The following is a 27117-nucleotide window of genomic DNA, read 5'->3' as shown; positions in this document are numbered from 1 at the left end:
TTCTCCCCAGGCATATAGCTTCTTTTTAAAAGATATTAGGCTCCCAGACCCCATGTCCATGCTCCTGAATCGGACATTTTGTGAGTTATAGCTAGCTATCAACCTCCATGGTTTTGATAATCTCACATGGCACACACTTCTTCTGGCCAGCCATCTTGTACCATGGCCTGTATTTGGGGCCATGCTGTTCGTTCTGATCTATGTCTAGCCAGATCTCTGGGTCATCCTTCAAGACATCCTGTAAACACAATGTACATTTCTTCAACAGAGTGGTTATTCAAAAGTATTGGCTGGGCTGGTGAGATAGCTTATCAGGTAAAGTTAACCATCCTGAAGGGTTCAACCTAAGTTTCACCCCTGAACCCATAGGGGAAAGGACAAAAAGGGGCACCATATCCACACCATGTGTGTACTCACTCACACATGCAACAAATAAATGCATTTAATAATTTTTTAAGCAGGTTGCTTTAGCTCTCTATGCCATGGTACCTCATTTGTGATGGTGATGGTACTGTGACCTTCCTTACAGTGTTGGTCAAACTCTATAGGATGCAATCCTACATGAAGCTCATAGAGAAAAGTTTACAAAAAAAGGAACATCGGATAAATGTTTACTGTTAATCAGATTAAAATTTCTCATTGTGTAAATTTCCATCTCATCTATGCCTCTACCTAACAATTTGCTTGTATTTCGTTCATTCGATTATAAGCTTCTTAAAGGGCAGGGAACATGGTAGAAGTCTTCTTAGTCCAATACAGAGGAATATTACACAGACCTACACAGGCACTCAGTAACCATTACTGACTAAATGCAGACATTTAATGTCTTTCCCCAGTAGATGGTAGCTTGGTAATGTGGCAAGCTCAAGCACTCATTACGCACATGTTGGGTGAATGCCGGTTATGTTACTTGCAAGTTTGCTTTCTGTCTTGATTAGTTTAACATAACAGAGAAGTGGCATGGCAGACAATTTCTCCTTAGATCTAGGAGCTCAAAACCTAAGCTCATGCCATTTGATTAGGTCAACATGCTTGTCGTTAAAGGCCTTGTTTCTGGCCAGCAGAAACTGTTTCGGTGTGTGCTTGCACTGAGAAAGGAAGCCATTATCTTCTTCATATTAGGTACTCACTCTACCAAAGGCTCTCTTCTCTTACGACTTCATCTAAACCTAACCATCTCCAAGGTACCAACCTGTAATGTCAGTGTTGGGGACAAGGACTTCAACATGTGGATTGATTTGAACAGGCAGCACAAAACACTTTATTGTACCTCAGTTTACTTATCTCTACGTGTGAGGGTTGACTGGTGAAGATCATCATAGCATCTGACACAGTGTTTGATTATGTTTCTAGGTCTTTCTTCTGTGTGTGTGTATGTGTGTGTATTTGTGTGTGTGTGTGTGTGTGTGTGTGTGTGTGTGTGTGTGTGTGTGAGAGAGAGAGAGAGAGAGAGAGAGAGAGAGAGAGAATGTCTATAGTGGTGATACATGTGCATGCATGACTGTTTAAATTAGACTTGTTCCTCAGGTGCAATTCATTCATTGATGTTTGAGATGGGAACTTTCCTGGGGCTGAAACTCCGCAAGTAGGCCAGGCTTTCTGGCCAGTAGACTGTCAGAGCCTCACAGATCTGCCTGTCTCTACCCCAGCATGGCTCTACAAGCATGTGTCACCGCACACAGCTTTTTTTTTTAAATGTGAGGTCTGGGACTTGAACTTGGGTCTTTGTGCTTGCAAAGGGAGCATTTTACCGACTGAAATATCTCCCACTCCCTTTATATCTGTTTCTTATGACCATCCTTCATCTGTCCAATCTTAGGCGCATGTTAAAAACTCTCAAGAAATCAATACTTCTGAGTTTTTTTTCCTTACAAATGTCATCCAGACTTCCCAGCGTGTGCTTTCTTAGCATTAAGATCCCTGCCAGACTGTAGAAAATGGCATGCTTTAAGGGAACCATCTGCCAGGGCACGGAATAGATGCCAAAGACTCTTTACCCTCAGCCCTGTGGGCAGCGGGCAGGGAACCATGAGACCACAGTTTGCCACTGTGGATCTGAGTTACCTTTATTCAGCCACATCATACCATCCGACACCGTGCAATTCTTTCTGGTGTATAGAGCTGTGTGTGCCAGGGCAGAAGACCTTCTCAGGACTCCTAATGAGGAGCATAGAGCCTAGTACATGACTGGTAGCACATGGTGGTGTGGAAACACAAGCGAATCATAATCAGCCATGTTTAGAGACCTGGGAATAAGAAAGGTTTGTGCTATTAGATTTTTATTAGGAACTGTTTCTTTTGAGGGTCTCCCATTTTAAACAAACCAGAGTGGCTTAGAGAAGTACTAACCAAATGATTGAAAGAAGTGTTTGTGTGTGATTTAGCTCAACAGTTTGCAAGATTCCACTTAACTCGGGGTTGGGGGGATGCTTTGTTCTAGTGCCATGCAGTTTTTCACGGTTTTCGTGTTTGAACAGCAAACCCAAATTGAATTCTCTTCAGGCTCTAGAACCCAGTGGCTGCTTAAGGAACATGTGTGAAATGAAAGATTCAGTGTTTTCCTCCTAGTCTGGTGACTCTGGGCTAGTCAAGATGCTGTGTCCTCTTCAAGGGCTTGAGCAGTACTCTTTATTTGTTCAGAACAGATAATAGCTTTGCTCAGCATCAGGGACAATGTTTGTACTGAGTGATAGGTATGCGTGGGCCTCTCTCTCTCTCTCTCTCTCTCTCTCTCTCTCTCTCTCTCTGTCTCTCTCTCTCTGTCTCTGTCTCTGTCTCTGTCTCTGTCTGTCTGTCTCTCTATTGTACACACACACACACACACACACACACACATACACAGATCTTTTTTAGAAGATCATTTGCAAATGATAAATTGATCTCCTTGTCTCAAAAGAACAACTGAAGTATCACAGGACACCTGCCTGGGCTGCAGGAAGGGTACCTGGGATGACCAGAGTTACTGGATAACTGGGAAACAGGCCCCGGCAAGTTACAGATTTGTAGAGCCTGTCATTGCTAGTTCGCTGTTGCCCTCTGCTGGCGAATCCTATCATCTCGGGGGGGGGAAAACGAACTGGAGTTCTCAGGCGCCATAGGCTCCTCCAACCTGTTAGGAAAGATGGTGTTTTGGATGCTGATAGAAGTAAGGGGTGCCAGAGACATCGGGAGATGGGTAGTGAGTTTCTGTTTCTCCACCACCCATTCCATTCACTTGTTGAGACCTTGTTGGGTACCCCACAGAATCCCAGGTCTAAATGTGCTATAGAGCAACCTCCATTCAAGATGAGAGGTGAGTCCAACCCAGAAATAAACTGGACTACAGAGACATTGTGACTACGGCCACAAGAGAGGTACTGAAAATGACTTTGTCATCCTTTGAAACGATGACATCCACTTGAAGAATAATGGTTCATGCAACAGATAGCATATGAGCTGGGAACTTGAAGGATAGTTTTATTTTCCATCTTTTAATCCAGCTTTTAAATGCTTATTTTATTTGAAAATTGAGGATTTCGTAAAGTACCATGTTTACATCATTTCGAGCCCTCTTCCCCAATTCCTTCCAGGTTCCCTCAATCCCTCCCTTTCAAATTACCGACCTCTTTAGATGTGCGTGTACAGAGGGGTGGGGGGATAGAAGAAGCCTATTAATGCTGCCCTTATTTGCATGTGTCTAGGGCTCACCATTTAGGATTTGGATCTCCTCCCTGGGGAAAGGGAACAGCGTCTCCTCCCTTCAGCAGCCATTCTGTGGCTCTTCATCTTGGTGTGGAGCCTTCCTCAATTCCCTCCTTCCTCTTGGCCTCTCAACTGGTGTGGTCCTTGCAGGTCTTGTGAAAGCAGGTGTATTGTTGAGAGCTCATGGGAGTAGCATTTCTGTCCTATCCAGAAAAGATGATTATGAAACAGTTGCCCCAGTCCTCAGTGTCACTCATCAGTCCTCCCTTCCTCTTCCTCTGTGTTGGTCTCCCTCCTCCCCAGTTAAGACCTCAGGCAGTTTTTCCATCTGCACCCCTTGTATCACTTGTGTCCTGATGCCCCCCCCTTCTCTGTAGCTCCCTCCCCCAGTGGTTCCTTTTCTCTTTCCTGGCTTCCATGGTGCTCTAGATTATATGCTCAGACATGAAGATTCAGAGCCATGGTTCACAAAGAACTGAGACTATGAAGTGTTCATCTTTCTGAGTATGGGCTACTTCACTCAGTATGTTTTCTAATTCCATCTGCTTACCTGAAATTTTATTTTTTATAGTTGAATAGAATCCCCTCATGTATATGTACCACATTTTCATTATGAATTCATTAGCTGATGGGCATCTAGTCTGCTTCCATTTCCTAGCTATTGTGGATGTACCTGCAGCAAACATGGCCAAGCAAGTAGCTGTGGAGTCGGATATCGAGTCCCTTGGGTATATGCCAAGCAGTGCTATAGCTTGGTCATATGATGGATCTACTTTTAGCTTTTGGAGAAGTCTTCACACTGATTTCCATAGTGGCTGCTCCAGTTTGCAATTTGATGTCAGCTTTCTTTTCCTAGTCTTAGCCACTCTGACTGGGGTGAGAGGAACTCTCTAACTAGGACCTTGCGTGCTCAGCAATTAGTTCCCCAAATTCACAAATGGGGAATCCGAAAACAAAAGTCTCTACCCTGTAAAGGAAGCCATGAGTTCCATGAAGAAGAGGTTCACAGAGTTGGGAGAGACTTTGTCAGCCATACTCCTATAGAGTGTGTGCCAGAACACACACAACCCTTAAAAATCCAAGTGACAAACAGCCCAATTAAAAATGGGTCATACATCTGCACAGAAAGCTCTCAAAGGAAGTACAAATGGCTAAGAAATATCTTTTAAAAACTGTTTATCAGCCTTACCAATCATAAAAATGAAAATATTTTATAATTTTAAAAGAAATCATTTTTGTGACTAGGGAAACAACTGCCATTAGAATGTTCATTACGCACGCATGAAGACCCAAGTCTATATCCTCAGAACCCATGTAAAAACTGAACATGGTGACAAATACCTGTATTCTCAGCACTGGGGAGGGAGAGACAGAAGAACCCTGAGGTATATGTGGCTAGTCAGTCTAGCCAATCTGAGAGCAACAGTTTCAGTGAGAGTCTCTGTCTCAGGAAGTTGGAGGATTGGGGGACCCCTGACTTTGACCTCTGATCTCCACATGCAAGTGCATACATGTGCATGTGTCCATGCGTCATATACATGCATTGTCTGTCTGTCTATATCATCTATCTATCTATCTATCTATCTATCTATCTATCTATCTATCTATCTATCTTTATATGTTCATATGCACACATATATACATATATGTATGTGCATTTATATATGCACTATCTATATCTCTATATCTCTTTCTATATATCTGCTCATGTCACACATACATGCATATTCTCTGTATATACCTGTGCATATGCATATATGTTTACCTGTGTAAATACATATATATATATATGTTTGCATACTAAACATATATGAACCAATTGAGTTCCAGTAACTAAAAGCACACACAAAAAGAAAAATCATTTGAACTTTCACCAATCCAGAATGATAATCAATGTTAAGGTTTTGATGTATGCAGCACTTTGCTTTTACATTTTATTCTTTCTCATTATTATGGCATGAGCATCCCCCAAAACATGCTGATTTTGTTTTAAACATTCTAGTTTATGGGTAGATGAATATTTCAATTTGTTGAAAATTATGATTAGACTCCCCAGACAGCATGAGTAGTACGAGCGTACAGAACTAGATGAGTGAGACATAAATTACATAATCATAAAAGTAACAATGCTGTTTCATCTGGGATAAAGGAAGTAGGAGTACTGTGTCAGGGCACAATTAGAAGGAGTAGAAGTGGTCACAGAGGGCAGGTTGTGTTGTGGTGTGCAGAGATGGAGCTCAGGTTCAATGGCACTAGCTAGTAGGACCTAGAAAACATTGCCTGCAAAGGGACGAGCAATAGACACCCCCAAACTTCCTAGTTTCTCTTGTAATTTGTTATAAGAACTTGGGGAAGGAACTACTAAAGCTTTTTAAGACAGAGTGAGTAAGGAATGGATTGATTTTCTTACCTAACAAAGCAAATCAAACCAGCCAAGCAAAAATTGCACAAAGGGCAAATGGACAAACAAACCAAAGGCAAGGCCCAGGACAGAACCTGCCCCCGGTGAAGCAGGGTGCAGAATGGGCAGGAAGAGCAGGTGTAGGTAAAGCAGGCCTCGGTGACCACCCCAGCTGAGGATCCTGGGCAACAGACTACTGATGATGGCGGAGGTGGAGAGAATTGGGTGGTTTAGAGACATTTTGTAATGAGATGCTTAGTAGTTGCCATGCAGAAATGGATAGAAAGTTCTCTCCCAAAGTAAGGTGTGCTACAAGCAGGTCAGGCTGGGAATCATGTGTGTTTGGGAAAGTTTGCTATAGAGAGCAACTGCTGCCGTGGCATGTAGGGTCACAAGTGTGCCTCACAGAGGTATTTGACCGCATTTACATATGCACTAAGGGTCCTTTGTTTGGGGGTTTCACTAGGGAGAGAGCCAAAACTATGCCTAGATTGGATGTCTCAATATTTGTTTCAGGCTCTTGTATATAGGACCCTGTTATGTGTAACATACCCAGTTTATGAATCTTTAAATCAGGCGTGATTGCATTCAGTCTAAGGAGTTATTGTGGGAAATAAAGGAGAGCATTGATGTCTCGGGCCTCAGTAATCTCCCTGAGCTACAGTAGTTCTGTGTGGCTGTTATTTCTTGTGTTTGTTATTATTGCCTTCTAAACTTCAAGGGCATTCGTCTCAGGATTATGTGATTTAATGTTTGCACGAGTTCTTGAAGAAATGAAGATATGACTGAACTTCAAAGAAACACCACCACCTAGATGCTGGAGATGGTGGCTGGAGCTATTTATAGGCCCGGGTGTTTGCTTGAATTCAGACATCCTGACATGTAAATTATTCAGAGTTTGTGTCAGAGCAGAGCACTCTATGTTCCTAAAAAGAATCCTCGTTTTCCCCCGGAATCCTTTACCTTTAAAATAAATCTCATTATGGAGTGTTGACATTTTCAGTAAAACCATTCAACTGAAAGCTGCAGGTTCTCCCCCTCCTTTTTTTTCTCAGACTTAAAACAAGTCTGGTTTACTGGGCAGCCATGTATGAGACACTGCAAAGTAGATGAGGTCTATTTAGAGAAGTGTGTGTAGATAGGTGATAAGACACCTCAGCCTTTCCCTCTTCCTAAGACGGAACGTGTCAGGCCAACTCTCAAGAACTAACCCACAGGAGAGAAGGAGTTGAACGTTGCTGTTTAGAGTGCATGGGAACCCCAGAACCTGGACTCCAGTAGGACCGCTTGGGTTCTGGGCTGTTCCCACCATACTGTAACTGTGACTTAACTTTGGAGCAGAATGACTTTGGGTGTTGTGGGCAGATGGGCCACTAATACATGGAGTGCACAGTGGCCATTGTGCACTGGGGTCCCGGTCAATATTCAGCTTCTATGCTCAATCCTTCTGGGTTTCCTCTTTCATGCTTCTCTAGTTCCTCCTCTCATGGGGGTGACTTCATTTTCTCTTATCCATCTTTATACCACCAAGAAGGTGGCATAGACATCCAGTTACCTAAAGCCCCTTAGTGACCTAGTCCACATCAGTACTCATCACTGAGAAGTTTAAAACTCCAGTGTAAACATTTCCTATACACTTCCCCTGGAATAATGAGGTAAATATTATGTCCATTTCAAAGACAAGTTACTTAAGCCAAAGTTGTAACTCTAATCTACAGGATTACTAAATGATAGAAATTTATCTTTCCAATCACATAGACATTTCCTCCAAAGGACCCCAAATCATCATTGACATCCATTTATTTGCTCAGACACAAATGTTTTTATTTCATAAACACGTACTTTTTTTGTACCAACAGGGTTGATGACCCATACTTAGTTGAACCATGACACCTTCCGTAGGCAGTATTTATTCTGTGAGGCCAGTGTCCTTATGGAACCTATTGATAAACACTTTGTACTTTATTCTTTCCTTGAAATTAAGTAGATTAAAGAAATCAGACAATGGAATTAGCCAGACTCAAAGACTATACAACTTGATGAACTTCCACACAGTTGAAGTTGCCATTTAGAATGGAATCTGTGGAATCATTGGATTTGTACTTTCACTGTCAAATATATCTATGCAATTATAATAAAAATACATGTAATTATAATTATGTAATAAAATAAAACCAATTTGCAATATGTTTTTAGTAAATTTAAAATTAAGAATAAATTGTGTAGATGCATGCAAGAAGATAAAGGGTAAAGCTGCTTCTAGACAACCTAATAAGGTGACAGGCTTACAAAGTAGCTTAGGAAACCCATGGATTTGAACCATGACTAGGACAGTGAGCATTCTCTTTGCTGTAAGATGATTCTGGGAAAAGGCCAGACCATATACAGATGGAGTAATTTGTCTTAGGAGCCTTGGATGTGACTCTAAGATAAAGGAAACTGTTCAGTAAGGTGAAGGAAGCAATGCCATTCTGTTCACAGTTTAAGAACTGCATCATGGCTACTGCTCAGGAAATAGTTGGGGGAAAGATGTCCATAACACTAACCACTAGACTGATTAACAGGTGGTCAGAACTCAGACATGAACTGGTCACAAAACAAAAATGTCAGTCTTTTACTAAAAGACACTAAATTCTAGTAAGTCATAAAGTCTCTTTAAAATTAATTTATTTTTATATATGTGCATATTTTGTCAGCATGTATATGTCTGATGCCCATGGAGGCCAGACAGGGTGGCTGCAGATGGTTGGGAACCATCATTGGGTGCTGAGAATCAAACCCTGGTTCTCTGGAAGAGTAGTCAGTGTTCTGGTGAGCCATCTCTCTAACCACATAAAGTCCTGTATCCTGAAGGATCTGCTTGCTATACAGACAAGAAATGCAGACTGTGATCATTCCCTCTTAATCAGAAAGCACAGTGGTATTTCCTTCCCTCCCTTTCCCCAGACGGATGCGATGTGATAAGCTTAGATCATGGTAGTTTGCATTCAGGTCTCTTTTTCATTTCCACACAGCAAATGGTTTCTGGATATCACTGTAAGCTAGTTGGCAGAGAAAGGAGTTTGTGGTTCAGTCTGAGTTAGGACAATGACATTCCTGGTATCCTTGGAGGAGAACTGCTTCATGAAGGTTTCCAGGAGAGCCAGGAGGGTGTGAAGTACAAATTGGTTGGAGGCCAAGATGATGCAGACTTGGGTTTCTTCGAATGGGCTTATGTAATGGGGAACCATCTTAAGCTCTGTGGTCATAAGACATTTATTTCCCTGGCTTCTTTGTCCTTCCCTCATCTCTTCCACCTTGGGCAGATTGACAGACAAAGGGTAGCAGTAGGTATTTCTCAGTTCCCTTTTTTGTGCAGTGCTTGGTGTCTTAGTGAATGTTGTTGTTTCTATTTGAGAGACCATGTCATCATTTCTCCTGCCCTGTGTTTTTTACTACAGGATCGATCACTGGAACAATGAGAAGGAGAAGATCCTGCTGCTCACCGACAAAACACTGTTGATCTGCAAATATGACTTCATCATGCTTAGCTGTGTGCAGATGCAGCAGATTCCTTTGAGTGTCATCTGTCGCATCTGTCTGGGCAAGTTTGTCTTCCCAGGGATGTCTCTGGACAAGTGAGTATGATGACTTAGACTTGGAGAAGCTATGAAACAAGGCAGACATACGCAAGGAAATCAATAATACGGTCAATTAAATAACGTAAGCTGGAAAAAACAGAGAAGAGAAGTCTTACCATTAAGCTCATGAAAGTATCAAGTTAGCTTCTAATCTATGTTAAGCACCAGAGCTGTGATATTAAGCAAATTGGTAATTTAGAATGAGGACCTAAGTAAATAGCTAAATGTATTTAGGTAGGGAGAGCTATGAGAATACAGAGAAGTTCCCACTCAATTCATATAGCAATCAATTAGAGAAGGTTTCCATGGAGAAGCACTTGAGCTAGTATTTGTTGTTGGATAGGAGTTATCTAGGCAAACAGAAGAGAATTCTAAGCTGGAGGAACAGCATTGCCCCCAAAGAGTAAGGCAGGATTGGAAGCATGCAATATGGCTGGTGATTTAAGTTGGTTTGTAAAACAAGATGGACAGACATCATCATAGTCAGTTGCTCTGTAATTTTTTCAAATTTCTTCCTGGAGCTCAACAGTCTCCAGCCATTAACAAGGGACTGGCTGAGGTCTGGAGAGGAGGAGTGTTGACCTGGTAAGCAGCTCTGTTAGTCTTGGAGAGACATGCATTCTATGTCCTTTTCTGTATTAGCCATGGGGTGACCATCTTCATCAAAGGCAGAAGAGGGTGAGCTCTTCTCATAGATCTGTGAGCTTGCAGAGGCAGATAGTTTGCAGAAGGTAGATACCTTTCTTTTGTTGTTATTGTCCATTAAGCACCCATGGCATTGGACTTGGCACATTCTCAGGTCTGAGTACTCAAACACCTTGAACAAGCATGTGGTTTTCCTTACCAAAGCTTGCCATATCAACGAGCTGTATTTCATCTGGTCTTTTCATGGATACAAGAAGCAGCTAATTCATTTAATTTATTATTTTTAGAACAAGTAGGTTTTTCAACAATATATACAGATTAAAATATCTTTAAATGTCACAAAATATTTATTTTTAAGACCTCTGTTTTCTATTCCTCTAGACCCTCTATCTAACATTATTTACGCACACACCAGCAATTTATTGGTTACTTTTGAAGAAATTGTCAGCAGATATAAAGCAACAGTCTCTGTGCAAACACCTTTAAAATTGACACATCCACAGATCAGTTCCAGCCTCTACGACTTCAGAGTGTTACTGTTTAAATGTACTTAGCTAGCTTCTCACCGACAGCTGATGGACAGCCTAGTCACCTTTGTCTTTGCTACTGCCAACAGTGCTCCTGTAAATATTCTTGCCTGTGGGACTTTGCATCAATGTACAAATATGTCTGTAACCTAGAATTCCGGGAGTGGAATTTATCAGGTTAAAGTCATGTGAATCTTGACTCACAGAGATAGCCAAATGTCCACCAGATGAGGTGTACATGTTGACGAAATTTGGTACCTAATCTCACTAACATTGCGTGTAGTGAAACTTTCTTACTTCACCAGTCTGCTAGACTAAAGAAAATATTTTTTTGCTTAATTTACATTACAGGAATGGGAAGGGAGTAAATTTTTTTTTAATAAAATGCCCTTTTTTTGACCAGAGCAAGTATCTGTCCTTTTTGATTTGTTAGGATGCTTATATGTCAGAGACTAGCATTTCTTTTCTGCTGTGCATGTTGCATACTTTTTGTCCTGCTGTGTCACCACACTTACAGCTTTATGTTGTTATTTTATGGCCCTTGCTTCTTAAGTGTCAGAGGTACCCCACTTTCGGGGTTTTGAAATTTGTCTTTTCGAGGAAGGCATTATCTATGACAGAATTATAATACACATTTCCATGCTTTTAGTTCATGATTTAATTTTTAAATATGACAAGTTGCTATTTCATCTGTAATTTGCTTGAGTAGGGCAATGATAGTCAACCAGCTAAAATTCCCTGTATCGTTTGTTCAATATTCTACCTTTCCCTGCTGGCTTGAAATGCACCTGCATCATATATTACCTTCCTCATACATCTATGGGTATTTCCACAATTTTTATTTCATTACCTGCACCAAATCACAGTGCAGTTTTAATTATTCTATTGAACTTGGTGCCGACATGTGTGAGGTAAATTAGTTTGTCATTGTTATTTTGGTGTTGTCAGCATTTAATATATGCATTGTGCTGTCCTCATACATTAAGTTGAGAGATATTATATTTTTTCTTTTCTAGAAGAATTTTGTCTAGGAATGATTTAGCCTCCATCTTGGATGTTTGATAGCATTAACATGGGAAATCTTGACATTATTAGGTGGAATAGTTTCTTAAATGCAATTATAAAAATATTTTCTTAAAAATAATTAAATTTGTGTGTCTGTATTTGTTTTTTAATTTATACTTTAAAAAATAATTGTGTTTTTAAATAAGAGATTTTTGTTTTTAAGGAATGAGTTTATGTGCCTCAGGGGGCCAGAAGAGGGCATCAGATCCCTTGGAACTAGAGTTACAAAATGTAGTGAGCCAACTGATGTTGTGCTGGGAACTGAACCTGGATCCTCTCCGAGAGGGGTAAGAGCTCTTAAATGCTGAGCTACCTCTCCAGCTTCTCAGTGTTCCTCTTTATCCTTGGCAATGCCCAATGTCTTAAAGATCAGGTTATATCTGATATCGTTGTAGCAATCCCATAGGTCACACAGTTAATTCATTGGGGTCATATTTGCTTCAATTGGAATGGTTGCTCTTTTCACGTTTTTGTGATTTTTTGATATGATTAGCTACTTGTTACTTGCTCCCAATTTCCCCTTTTTCTTTTTGGTTCCTTTGCTCTTTTTGTTGTTGTTGTTATTCGTATTTTGATTAAATATTTGTCACAGCCAGATTCCAGTCTACCCATTGTCTTTCATCTATCGTATGTGTTGTGACTGCTGTGGCTGCTGTGTGGCAGACTTCATCAACCTTAACATTATCATGACTTGAACAGGGGAGTTATTATTTCTGAGAAGCTGTTCTGTGTTGCGTAGAGTCTTCAGCAGTATTCCTGGACTCCACATCTCCATTTACGACCAGCCACTGGTGATCATTCAGGGTTCTTCTCTCTCTATAGCTTTGCCTTTTTCCAAAATGCCACACAGTTTGGAGCTACATAATAGAGTTTCTGGATTAGTGCCTTTACAAAGAAATATGTATTCAAGATTATTCTGTGTGTTTTGTGGCTTGATGGATCCTATACACTTTTATTTTTCTACGTTCCATAATTTACACTCAAACAGCTAGTTTTGGTTTTCATTCACAAATATTTGAAATGATGCTTTTGCTTTCTGAGTTCCAAATTTGATAAATGATGCTTAGACACACAGTCACTGTATTCATATTTTCTCTCTTTGCCTTTTTATTTAGTAATTTGTTTTTGGCTACTTGATCCATTATGGGCTGAAATAGAAGAATTACATTTTCCTGTTAGTGTGGTGATTGCTCTGCCTTTATCAATTTACATTGTGGATGTGGATAATGTGTTGCTTAATGTACAAACTTTTGTCGGAGTTTAATATTTTTTTATTATAAACTGCCTGTTCTGCCGAGTCTTCAATCCTTTTGGTTCTTTTAAAAACTCTTTGTGGTGCATCATTACCTGTTTTTAAATTTCAACTTTCTGAATCACCTTGATTTTGATATGTATTATCATGTAGTACTTGCTTAAATTTTATCTTATTATCCAGCAAAGAGCTTATTTATTTATGTATTTATTTATTTATTTATTTTTTTTGGTTTTTTTAAAATTTAGATAAGAAACAAGGTTGCTTCACAAGTCAGTTCCAGGTCCCTCTCCCTTTCCCTCCCCTCCTCCCATGCCCTCCCCCCATCCCCCCCGTTATCCCCTCGTTCCCCCAGGGAGGGTGAGGCCCTCCATGGGGGTGTCCATAGTCTGTCATTTCATATAGGGCAGGGCCTAGACCCTTCCCCAAGAGTTCAGGGTGAGAGTGCACCTCACATTGTTCTATGGGAGTCCAAAGTCCGTGTGTATACTTGGTATGGGTACTGATCTGCTGCCCAAGGCTCAATAGATTACCTAGGCCTCCTCACTGACACCCAGATTCAGGGGGTCTTGATCAGTCCCATGCTGGATTCCCAGGTTGATGCCTGGGATTCAAGAGTTAACCTTTGTCTGGTCAGCTGTTTCTGGGGGTTAAACCAGCCCAGTCTTAATCCCTTTGATCATCAGTCCTCCCTCTCTGATACTGGCTTTCTTGAGTTCAGCTCAGTACTTAACCAGCCACTAAGTGTAGTTTCTGTTTCCCAGACTGTCTGGCCATAGGATTGTAGGCTGGCACTCCCCAGATCTATGTCTAAAATCCATATATGAGAGAGTACATGCCATGTTTCTCTTTTTGTGACTGGGTTACCTCACTCAGGATGGTTTCTTCTAGTGTCATCCATTTGCCTGCGAATTTCATGATTCCATTATTTTTTTCTGCTGAATAGTACTCCATTGTGTAGATGTACCACATTTTCTCTATCCACTCTTCGGGTGAGGGACATCTAGGTTGCTTCCAAGTTCTGGCTATTACAAATAAAGCTGCTATGAACATAGTGGAACAGACATCTTTGTTGTATGAATGGGCATCTTTTGGGTATATGCCTAAGAGTGGAGTTGCTGGGTCTTGTGGTAGACTGATTTCCATTTTTCTGAGGAATCTCCATACTGCTTTCCAAAGTGGCTGAACCAGTTGGCACTCCCACCAGCAATGGAGGAGTGTCCCCCTTTCACCACATCCTCTCCAGCATAAATTGTCATTGGTGTTTTTGATTTTAGCCATTCTGACAGGAGTGAGATGGTATCTCAGAGTTGTTTTGATTTGCATTTCCCGGATGGCTAAGGATGTTGAGCACTTTCTCAAGTGCCTCTCAGCCATTTTAGACTCCTCTATTGAAAACTCTCTATTTAGTTCTGCAGCCCACTTTTTAATTGGGTCCTTTGCTGTTTTGGAGACTTGCTTCTTGAGTTCTTTGTAAATTTTGGAGATCAACCCTCTGTCAGATGTGGGATTAGTGAATATTTTTTCCCATTCTGTGGGCTGCCTTTTTGTCTTGCTGACTGTGTCCTTTGCCTTACAGAAGCTTCTCAGTTTCAGTAGGTCCCATTTATTAATTGTTGATCTCACTGTCTGTGCTACTGGTGTTATGTTCAGGAAGCTGTCTCCTGTACCAATTCGTTCAAGGGTACCACCCACTTTCTCTTCTAAGAGGTTCAGTGTGGCTGGATTTATGTTGAGGTCTTTGATCCATTTGGACTTAAGTTTTGTGCATGGCGATAAACATGGATCGATCCGCATTCTTCTACATGCCAGTCTCCAATTATGCCAGCACCATTTGTTGAAGATGCTTTCTTTATTCCATTGTATATTTTTAGCTTCTTTGTCAAAGATCAGATGTTTGTACGTGTGTGGGTTAATACCCGGATTTTCAATTCGATTCCATTGGTCTACCTGTCTATTTTTGTGCCAATACCAAGCTGTTTTCAGGACTATAGCTCTATAATAGAGCTTGAGGTCAGGGATGGTGATGCCTCCGGACGTTGCCTTGTTGAACAGGGTTGTTTTGGCTATCCTGGGTCTTTTGTTTTTCCATACAAAATTGATTATTGTTCTTTCAAGGTCTGTGAAGAATTGTGCTGGGATTTTAATGGGGATAGCATTGAATCTGTAGATTGCTTTTGGCAGGATTGCCATTTTTACTACATTGATCCTACCTATCCAAGAGCATGGGAGATCTTTCCATTTTCTGAGGGCTTCTTTAATTTCTTTCTTTAGAGATTCAAAGTTCTTACGATACAGGTCTTTCACTTGTTTGGTTGGCGTTACCCCAAGGTATTTTATGTTGTTTGTGGCAATTGTAAAGGGTGATGTTTCTCTGATTTCTCTTTCAGCCCTTTTATCATCTGTATATAATAGGGCTACTGACTTTCTTGAGTTGATCTTGTAGCCTGCCACTTTGCTGAAGGTGTTAATCAGCTGTAAGAGTTCCCTGGTAGAGTTCTTTGGGTCATTGATGTAAACTATCATATCGTCTGCAAACAGTGAAAGTTTAACCTCTTCCTTCCCAATTTGTATCCCCTTGATCCCCCTTTGTTGTCGTATGGCAATAGCTAGAACTTCAAGTACCATGTTGAAAAGGTATGGAGAGAGTGGACAGCCTTGTTTTGTTCCTGATTTTAGAGGAATTGCGTTGAGTTTCTGTCCATTTAGTTTGATGTTGGCTGTTGGTTTACTGTATATGGCTTTTATTATGTTTAATTATGTCCCTGTTATCCCAGATCTCTCCAAGACCTTTATCATGAAGGGGTGTTGGATTTTGTCAAAGGCTTTTTCAGCATCTAGTGAGATAATCATGTGATTTTTGTTTTTCAGCTTGTTTATATGGTGGATTACATTGATGGATTTTCGTATGGTGAACCATCCCTGCATCCCTGGGATGAAACCTACTTGATCGTGGTGAATGATTGTTTTGATGTGTTCTTGGATCTGATTTGCCAGTATTTTTGCATCAATGTTCATGAGGGATATTGGTCTGAAGTTCTCTTTCTTGGTTGTATCTTTGTGTGGCTTGGGGATCAAGGTTATTGAAGCCTCATAGAAAGAGTTTGGCAAAGACCCTTCTGCTTCTATTGTGTGGAACACTTTGAGAAGAATTGGTATAAGCTGTTCTTTGAATTTGTGGTAGAATTCTGCACTGAGGCCATCTGGACCTGGACTTTTTTTGGTTGGGAGATTTTTGATGACAGCTTCTATTTCCATAGGGGTTATAGGTCTATTTAAATTGCTTATCTGTTCTTGATTTAGTTTTGGCAAATGATAGCTGTCCAGGAAGTCATCCATTTCCTTTAAATTTTCGAATTTTGTAGAGTACAGGTTTTCAAAGTATGACCTAATGATTCTCTGGATTTCCTCAGAGTCTGTTGTTATGTCCCCCTTTTCATTTCTGATTTTGTTAATTTGCATGTTCACTCTCTGCTGTTTGGTAAGTTTGGACAAAGGTTTGTCTATCTTGTTGATTTTCTCAAAGAACCAACTCTTCGTTGCATTGATTCTTTGTATTGTTTTCCTGGTTTCTACTTTGTTGATTTCAGCCCTCAATTTGATTATTTCCTGGCGTCTACTCCTCCTGGGGGAGTTTGCTTCTTTGTTTTCTAGAGCTTTTAGCTGTGATGTTAATTCTCTGGTATAACTGTTTTCCTGTTTCTTCATGTGAGCACTTAGTGCTATGAACTTCCCCCGTAGCACTGCTTTCAACGTGTCCCATAGGTTTGGGTATGTTGTGTCTTCATTCTCATTGAATTCGAGGAAGTCTTTAATTTCATTTTTTATTTCCTCTTTGACCCAGGGATGGTGCAGTTGAGCATTATTCAATTTCCATGAGTTTGTAGGTTTTCTGCAGTTTGTGTTGTTGTTGAATTCTAATTTTAAGGCATGGTGGTCTGATAAGATGCATGGAGTTATTCCAATCTTTTTGTAGCTGCTGAGGTTTGATATGTTGCCAAGTATGTGGTCGATTTTTGAGAAGGTTCCATGTTGTGGTGAGAAGAAGGTATATTCTTTTTTATGTGGATGAAATGTTCTATAGATATCTGTTAATCCCAGTTGGGTCATTACTTCTATTAGACCCTTTGCTTCTTTGTTGAGTTTCTGTCTGGTATTCTTGTCTAGTGGTGAGAGTGGTGTGTTGAAATCTCCCACTATAACTGTGTGGGGCTTTAGATGAGATTTAAGTTCTAATAATGTTTCTTTAACGAATGTGGATGCCTTTGTATTGGGGGCATAGATGTTCAGGATAGACACTTCATCTTGGTGGGTTTCACCTGTGATGAGTATGTAATGACCTCCTTTATCTCTTTTGATTGATTTTATTTTAAAGTCTAGTTTGTTAGATATTAGGATTGCTACCCCTGCTTGTTTCTTGGGTCCATTTGATTGAAAAATTTTTTCCCAACCTTTAACTCTCAGGTAATGTCTGTCTTTGAGGGTGAGGTGTGTTTCTTGTATGCAGCAGAAGGAAGGGTTCTGTCTTCGAATCCATTCTGCTAGTCTGTGTCTTTTTATGGGTGAGTTAAGGCCGTTAATATTGAGGGATATTAATGACCATTGATTGCTCATCCTTCTTCGATTTGCGATGGTTGTTGTTGGTGGAATTATGGGTGGAATTTCACCCCTTTGTTCTTTTGGCTGTTGGTAGAGAGGGATTCTCTAATGCTTATGTTTTTCTGGTTGTAGTTAGCTTCCTTGGGTTGGAGTTTTCCTTCCAAAATTTTCTGTAGGGCTGGGTTAGTGGACACATATTGCTTGAATCTAGTTTTGTCATGGAATATCTTGTTTTCTCCGTCTATAGTGATTGAGAGCTTTGCCGGGTATAGTAGTCTGGGCTGGCACCCATGGTCTCTTAGTGTAGGTAGAATATCTATCCAGGACCTTCTGGCTTTCAGAGTTTCCGTGGAGAAATCAGGTGTAATTCTGATAGGTCTGCCTTTATATGTTACTTGACCTTTTTCCTTAGCTGCTCTTAATATTCTTTCTTTATTCTGTATGTTTGGGGTCTTGATTATTATGTGGCGAGGGGATTTTTTTGTGGTCCACTCTATTTGGTGTTCTGTAGGCTTCTTGTACCTTCATTGGCATGTCTTTCTTAAGGTTGGGAAAGTTTTCTTCTATGATTTTGTTGAATATGCCTTCTGCCCCTTTGAGGTGGATTTCTTCTCCTTCTTCTATACCTATTATTCTTAGGTTTGGTCTTTTCATGGTGTCCCATAATTCCTGGATGTTTTGTGTTAAGGATTTGTTGGATTTAAGGTTCTCTTTGGTTGATAAATCCATTTCTCCTAGTGTATCTTCAACACTTGAGATTCTCTCTTCCATCTGTTCTATTCTGTTGGTAATGCTTGTATTGGTAGTGCCTGACTGTTTGTCCAGCTTTTCTATTTTCTGCCTTTCTTCAGATTGTGTTTTTTTTAATGTCTCTATTTCAGTTTTCAACCCTTGCAGCGTTTGCATTGCTTCTTGCAATTTTCTGTTTATCTGTTCATCTGTTTGTTGCCTTTTATGAACTTTTTGGTTTGTTCTTTCTTCCATTTCTTGCATTTTTTGGTTTGCTTTATGTTCCATTTCTTGGATTTTGTGCTTTGTTTCTTCTTCCATTTCCTGCCTTTTTTGGTTTGTTTCTTCTTCCATTTTTTTCATTTTTTGCTTTGTTTTTTCTACCATTTCTTGCATTTTTTGCTTTGTTTCTTCTTCCATTTCCTGCCTTTTTTGGTATGTTTCTTCTTCTAATTCTTGCATTTTTTGCTTTGTTTTTTCTTCCATTTCTTGCATTTTTTGCTTCATTTCTTCTTCCATTTCGTGCCTTTTTTGGTTTGTTTTTTCTTCCAATTCTTGCATTTTTTGGTTTGTTTTTTCTTCCATTTCTTGCATTTTTTGGTTTGTTTTTTCTTCCATTTCTTTGAGGGATTTTCCAATATCCTCTTTTAGGGCCTCTATCATTTTCATGAAAGTGCTTTTAAGGTCGTTCTCTTCTGCTTCGTCCGCATTGGAATGTTGGGGTCTTGCTGGTGTGGAGTCTCTAGAATCTGGCGGTGTCATATTTGTTTTTCTGTTGCTGACTGTGTTTTTGTATTGTCTCTTTCCCATCTCTTCTTCTAGTGGGTGCAGAAAGAGCCCCTTACTGGTCTGGGGACCAGAGTTCCCTTTTGGTGGGTGCTAGCAAGTCCAATAATCTGTTGGTTCTTCTATACCTTGTCCAAATGGTGGTCCGTGGGTGGAGAAGAAGAACAGGAATCTGGGGCGCTTAGCCTCCTACCTGGTCCCCTGGACCCTATGCTGGGTCCTGTTGTACCTGATCCAGAACAGCTACTCCCCTGGTCTTCCTGGCTCCTCTAGTTTCCTGGTCTCGTTGGTGGGAGAGAAGATCTGGAGTCTGGGGTGCTTGGCTCCCGCCGGGATTGGGAGCTCTGTGCAGTTCCCAGGCGATCTGCAGGCTCTGGAACACAGGCCGGGAAGCCGGCCTGTTTACCTGATGCTGCAGGAGGGACAGCTACTTCCCTCTATTTTTTGGTTTTTTGAGACAGGGTTTCTCTGTATTGTTTTGGAGGCTATCGGTCCAGCCCAGCCTCGAACTCACAGAGATCCACCTGCCTCTGCCTCCCGAGTGCTGGGATTAAAGGCGTGCGCCACCACCGCCTGGCAAAGAGATTATTTATGAAGAATGTTTAGGTTCAGTCAGATAATAGCCATGGCCATGTTGTTTATGTTTATATATCTCACTGATGTTTTTTGTTTTTTCAAATTTGCAGTTGTAGTCTGTTTCTCTTTCTTCTGTCGACTGCTCCAAGCATAAATGAATACCATATTCTATTGCTTTTATTCACCACTTCTCATCATCAAGTTTAATACATTGTGCTTACAGTCATAACACTGTTACTTTAATGGTTATTTTCTTGAGTAATGTTTCCACTTGACATCCTCTCTTAATTTACTTTCAACCCACACTTTGAAAGCTCTTTGACCATTGCATATTTTCTCAAATCTATCATACCCCCTCCTTCTTTCATTGATTTCGCCAAGCAATTCCTACTTTCAAGGAATATTTTATTCACTCTACCATGAGGCATCACATTATTGCCATTGGGAACTGATGTAACCACAGGCCTCCTAATTAACCTGTGTGGTTTTACTCAGCATTGGGTCCCACAGTTAGAGTGAGAAAGGTTGGGCCAGCAGCCTGCAGCTATGCACCAGAGGTAGACATCTGGCTTGGAGGGGTTCCTGAGTGAGCACTGTTTGGGGAGTTTTCCTACATCAGAGTGCGGGGTTGTGAGCTCTGGGTTCCGTCCCAGTTTTCCTGCTGTTAGCTTTATTTCCTCATCTTTTAAACGGTGAAGTTCATGGACACTCTGTTCCCTTAACAACCTCGGTGTTAGCTTGGTTCTAATGACACGTCAGAAAACACTTTGCAATAAATGACCCATGGTTATGAAGTGTTCACAAGCTCTGATTTTCTTCTAGATTAAAGCTTTTGCTAGCATGGAACTAAAGAGATTCATTTGATTGTTATCTTTGCTTGCAACCCAGTTGGCCTTTCTCAGGTATTAAGTCACCATTATTAGGTCAGAAGTGAGGCTAAAGAGCAAGACAAATGGATGCCTGAGAAAACCCTAGCAGAGTCCAGTGAGTTCCAGCCTTAGAAGAAACTACAGCTAAGAACAGGGAAGGAACAGCAATCCCCCCTGGCTGGTGGCACTAATGCTGTTTGTCAAGTGTGGTCTCCTCTCTAAGAGTCATTGTCAACAACTAGGAATAAGCAAGACTGGCTGGCTGCATTTTATAGATAAGGAAAGTCAGAGGTTCTGGGGTCCAGACACCATCAGCTGTTACCGACTATATAGTTGGGTCTCAAAACCTGTTTTTTGAAATTCTTTTCTCTTTAATCCCCCTTTCTCCTCTCCTCTCCTCCCCCCTCTCTTCCCCTCCTCTCCTCTCTCCCTCCCCTGTACCCTCTCCCCTCCCCTCCTCTTCACTCCAGTCTCCTTCTTTCCCTTGCCCTCCCCTTTGGCTTGTGCTTGTTTTGTCTTCTTTTCCTCTTTGGCCCTGCCCTTGATCTTTCTCTCCCTCATCTGTCTCCGCACTTCAGGGACCTCTTCTCCTGTTATGGGAACTAACTATGCCTTCCCCTCAGCCGTGAAGACCATCAGGACTGAGCAGGACATGCGCCAATGTATGCCGTATGCTGGCTTTTACAAAACAGTTGTGTTGTTTAATTCAGGTGTTTCTCAGTGTAGCCCTAGCTGTCCTGGAACCAGACTGGTCTCAAACTCACAGAGATCTGCCTGCTCTGCCTCCTGAGTGCTGGGATTAAAGTCGTGCATTATCATGCCTTTTGTATAATGAAAAAGAAGGGGTACTGGCAAGATAAAACTAAGTACTAGAGATCCCGTATTTGTGAGATGAAGGAAGAGATTCTCTTAGATTAGCCCATTCACCATAGACAAAACCAGGAAGTAGCCTGATCTGTATAGTGGGGACCACAAATGTTATTTCTATCATAATTAGATCCATTCCCAGGTTTTAATTGAAAAGTAATTTCCATTATTGTGTTGTTTTTATAACCTTCCAGAAAATAGGTGGAGGGAAGACTGAATTTTCACCACATGAGTAACCCCCCCCCCCACCATGTATCTATGCCATTTGAATCTGGACAAATCAGTAGAACTTGCCTTTCTTTTGAGACAGTGTTTTAGTGTTTGGTCCAGACTGGTCTCAAGCTAAAAACTGCTCTGACTTAATTTCTGGAGCAATGGTGCTACAGGCATGTGCTACCATACTTGACACGACTTTAATTCTAAAGTGCCTCAAATTCTGACAGATGGCATATTGATAATTCCTTACAGGCCACCTCTTAGAGTTATTGTAGCATGGAAGTGTTTTGTAAATACATTTAAAGATGAGAAAAACCCACGTTGACTTTTCACCTATTCTGCTTTAAAAGTGTGTTCACAGGATGGTCGGGAAAGTCTGATTCTGAGTTGTCAGATGACTTTGTGACTCCTGGAATGAACTCTCCTTCCTCCTTTGTTAGCACCTAATTTATTCGTTCATTCTCTCTCTCTCTCTCTCTCTCTCTCTCTCTCTCTCTCTCTCTCTCTCTCTCTCTCTGGGAGGGTTTCTCTGTGTAGCCCTGGCTGTCCTGGAACCCACTCTGTAGACCAGGCTGGCCTTGAACTCAGAGATCCACCTGCTTTTGCCTCTCCGAGTGCGCACCACTACCATCTGGCTATACCTAGTTTTTATTCTCAAATGTATTTTAATTTCTGAAGAGGCCTTTTCTTTCACTCTGTTCTCACTTGAACTCTAACAGACACATCTGCCTCTGAATTATCTGGACCAAGTTACCCGAATCTATTACCTCAGTTTCCCCATTTGTAAATTCCACTGGAGGTGGGATGTTGTAGAGCCAGTCTCCCTGGTCTGTGCTGAGGTTTGATGAACTAAACATGCACAAGGCTGAGAACACTATTGTAAAGTGCAGTTTTCCTGTCCTGAATGCCTGCTCCCCATTGTGGCAGTTGATTCCAAATTACCACATAGAGACTTAATATTATTTATAAACGATCGGCTGATAGGTCAAGCTTGTTACTCACTAACACTTACACTTAAATTAACCCACAATTCTTATTTATTCTTAGCCATGTGGCTTGGTACCTTTTCTCAGTATGGCATTTTCATCCTGCTTCTCTGTGTCTGTAAGCAACTCTCTGACTCCACCCGTTGTCTTCCCAGAATTCTCCCACTCTGGTTCTCTTCCTGACTAACTATTGACCAATCAGCTTTTTTCTTGACCAAGGAGAGGAATGCATATTCACAGCATACAGAAGGATTGACCCACAGCACAGTATGATGAGGAATAAGCATTGGAGCGACAGAAGCACATGTGAAGGCCTGGCAGGACCTTGTCCTGACCAACTCTCCTGATATGCCTCTTGTCCTTGCTGAATCTCATTTTGCAGAAGGGACAACTCCTCTAGACTGTGCTGTCTTTGTTGTACTGGCACTCTCATACTCATGTGGGACTCTATTGGCATAGCAACCTTCCAGAAGCCGTCTCATTTTGTGAACTGAATGATTTTACCTAATCAATCCATCCTATGAAAAATAGCTCTGAAGAGGTTTTCTACCTGAAAATACTGCTCTTGTCACATGAATATGCCAGTCAAAGCTGAGCAGAGTGGCCCAGGCCAAGAAATGTCTTCTTGCAAGAGGAGGTATCAAGGCACGTGTCTCTGTGCTGTTTCCATTTGCATTCTGTAAATAGGGGTTTATTCTCCACAGAAGCCAGGCAGGCCTGAGAAGCACCTGTCCACTCTTTGGAGTTACTCATGACAAAAGGAGTTACTCTGCCCCTGGAGATGCCTGGTGAGTGTATAGAGGAGGGAAGGAGGACATCTTAGATACTCTTCTGTCCTCTCAGCTTTGTGTTTGTGAACCCAAGAATCTGAAGGCCAGGGTGATGCTCCAGGCCCCCAGCGTTCTAATTTGGCATGTCTTCCTCAGCTGGGAGCTTCAAAGGGATTCTGCTCTGGGTAAAATCGGCTCCCGGCCCAGGCTGATTCTGCTGGCTTCGCGTCTGTCAGTGTGTTCTAATCACCGTTCTAAGTGTGGTTCAGCGGAACACCTTGTAAAATATTTTCCTATTGCTCCAGCAACATCTCCTGTCTAGACAATGTAATTATGAACACAGAGCAAATAGCTGGAGTGTAGGCCGCCCCCAAGGGTTGCATAACTCCAAGAGCAGGGCTGGGAACACAGAGGGAAGTGTGAATGCTGTTAGTTACTTTGTGTTGACCTGACCAGAAAATTGAGTGTACCAAATGAATATGAATAACTTTTAATTAGGAAGCAATGATCTGATGGAAGCTGCTGTTTTGTTGTTTTCTCAAACTCAGAGGATTAAAAGCTCTAATGTATTTCCTTCTATCGTACGTCCCTTCTGGCTTCAGAGGTGGTTTGTGGCCATTGCTTTTATTTTTCAAAGCCATTTATTAATTCAGAATCAGCAGCATTTTGAAAATCAAAAGCAGCTCCATAAAAGTAGTTCTTTTCAACTAGTGTTTAAATTCTGTTTGGTGAGTCCTTCTTGAGATCTGGCTATAGTGTATGTATTATTGTATTGAGTATCCCAGAACAAGAAGATAATCTCTGATCCCATGACATTTAGCATACCATATATATGCTTCCAAAAGAAACTTTGGTTTGGCCTCTAGTAGTGACCCAACTTGTCATGGTCACAGGGAAAGGGGATAGAATTTCTAGTGGATAGAATGAAGGAGTCTCAGACAGTGGGTAAAATGGACAGGTCCATGTAGAGTGAGTAGGAGTAAGGGGCAAGAGATCAGTCTAGGGGTGTGGATAGGTGATGGCTGGTTAGTGTGAAGTGCCAAGTCTACCAGGTCCGAGGGCCAGCAGTTTTAAAGTTTTGCTAAAAATTTCTGAATGATCTTATATGATAGTATGAGGAGTCTGGAGTTTAGTCATTTCCTGGCCTGGTGTTGAGAGTTCTGGGGGAGGATCCTGGAACAATTTATAGTTTCCTTCTAGAAGATAAGAGTAGTAACAATATGAGAAATGGTTTGGTTAAAAAACAAAACAGAGAAAGTGGCTAGCTAGGAGATAAACTCCTTGATAGTAGGGTTGGCAAATTACAAGGATTTGATCTGATCACTGGGTGGAAAAAAACGGAGGGTTCAAATATGGGAAGGCATGGCCAAAGTGGGATCTCTGGCATGAGATCATGGGATTGGATTTTTGTGGTGTGGGTAAGAGGGGAAGGAGGCTCAGAGGTTCAGAGTAAGCTTACAAGTGAAGGGTGCACTTCATGTCTATTATTACAGTGTTCGGAGTACATAGCAGACTATGGCAAAAGATGGAGGTTGAGATAGTTATTACAACTGGACTGGAACTTGGTTGTGTAAACCTGCAGCCATATTCCTGTTTCAGAGTCTCTTCTACAGCCTCTGCCAGGCTGCCAGTGGTATAGAAAGTCCCAGTTAAAGAACACTGCTCTCACACTCAGGTTGCTGTTGGCAGACCGGGCCATCCCTGGCAGTTGACAGAGATATCATGTGTGCCTTTCCATAAGGCTACTGGCGACATGGCTGCTGCCTTCTCTTGGAGATAATAAGAGATGGGTTGTGGGGGAGAGGAATGAGTAAGATAGGAGCTGGTGTTTGGTAGCTTGATCCTAAAAGGAACATCTCATCATTTCTACAATGTCATGCATTGTTCTAGAGGCAAGGCACTAAACCAGCCCACATATGAAGAAAGGGTGTTACCCAAGACATACAGATCAGAAAGAAGGCATTGCTGGAGGCCATCTTACAGACAGCTGCCCACTTTCAGGATACTAGAGTCTTTATTACAGATGTTGATCTAGTCAGGAGTGCTGAAGTTGGAGGTAAGGGAAGACTTCCTGAAGAAGGGATTCTGGTGATGGCCATAAGTTAGGGTGAAGGACATTGTGAGGAGAATGTTAACAAAATAGAGAAGAATATATACAGAGTAGAGAGGGAGCATGAACTCTTGAGGAGCTGGAAATGTTAGTGTGATTCTAGTCTGCTAAATACAGCCTGAAGGACAGCCATGGTGGTGGATTTTCTACTTATGCTCTGAGAAGCTATGGCCACATGGGAGTACCTAGGACAATCCTAACTTATGTGTTGCTCATATTGGCACTCACAAAAGAGGGATGAGGTTCACAGTTAGAACAAAGTGGAAAGCACATGCCACAAACCATGGGACTGAAGAAAAATGGGTCCAATTCAGAGTACAAAATGAGGAAAATGACCCACTTACCTCTTAGGGTAACTACTCCTTGTATAATGAGGGAATGTCCAGAAATCTCCCAGTTACATGGTGGGAAAGACACTATATAAACAGATACCTTTATCATCCATGAGGGAGGTATGTGAAAGACTGTAGTGAGACGAGCATCTGGACGTCCTGGCATTGGACTTCAATGGTCACTTCAAGTACACAAGCGGTGCTGGCAGAGGATTGCTGGCGACTCTGATGAGGGTTGGTATGGGGAGGCAGGTGGGGGTGGGAAAGTGTTGCTCTTCTAGCTAATTCACTCATAATGAACGGCTGGGCCTTTTACTCTTAGAACAACTGCTTACAAATACAGTATAGATCCTCCTCCACTTCTGGAGAATGAGATCTGAATTCTTGTTCCAGTTCCCTCTCCAGTCTGCCTCGTAGCTTCCTCTTGCAGAGTCTTGGCTTGCTCCCCACCAACATGGGAAGGGTTAAAAGAGGCAATTTTTTTTTTGGTTTTATGAGACAGGGTTTCTCTGTTTTGGAGGCTGTCAGTCCAGCCTGGCCTCGAACTCACAGAGATCTGCCTGCCTCTGCCTCCCGAGTGCTGGGATTAAAGGCGTGTGCCACCAACGCCCGGCAAATGAGGCAATGTTAATTCTCTACCATGCCCCAATCAAAATGCTAGATGCTTCTAATTTTTTAACTGGGTAATGGGCAAAGAGACCAGTGACCAAAAACCATTCTTGTTTTTCTTTAGGAATGTTTAGTGCTGCAAGGAAATCGTACACTTGGGTATATGCACATTTATTGTACAATCGAAAAGGAATGGTGGGTTGGGGGAGGGGAAACAGGCCAAAGCTTGTATTTTCCCCATCTGACTCATATATTCCTTCTCTGTTTTACTTCCCCCTGCTTTTCTGAGTTCAAACCCTCAGCCCCAGTCATGTAATTCGTACTTTTTTTCTTTTTATAATTCTTATTTCTTTTACATTAAAAACACATAGGCATTAGCTGGGCTAGTGTAGTTGAGGTACTGAGATGGTCAAGGTAGAGTTTGAGACCACCCTGAGTTACAAAGTGGACAATGTCTCAAACATGAACAACTACAAC

At 41.5% G+C, this 27117-nt stretch overlaps 1 protein-coding gene across 1 annotated transcript in view; it reads left to right on the top strand.

The window, feature by feature from the left end:
- The window catches only part of Tprg1 (tumor protein p63 regulated 1), a 139556-nt gene that overhangs the window by 58409 nt on the left and 54030 nt on the right, over positions 1-27117 (top strand). The window contains exon 4 of the mRNA XM_040751021.1: positions 9523-9699. Within this exon, the coding sequence (XP_040606955.1) occupies positions 9523-9699 (177 nt within the window). The remainder of the gene's footprint in view (positions 1-9522; positions 9700-27117) is intronic.

The sequence above is a fragment of the Mesocricetus auratus genome, unplaced genomic scaffold (assembly GCF_017639785.1).
Source record: "Mesocricetus auratus isolate SY011 unplaced genomic scaffold, BCM_Maur_2.0 Super-Scaffold_100008, whole genome shotgun sequence".
NCBI lineage: Eukaryota > Metazoa > Chordata > Mammalia > Rodentia > Cricetidae > Mesocricetus > Mesocricetus auratus.
Note: the sequence above shows the minus strand (reverse complement) of the source record. Positions and strands in the feature narration are given on the sequence as shown.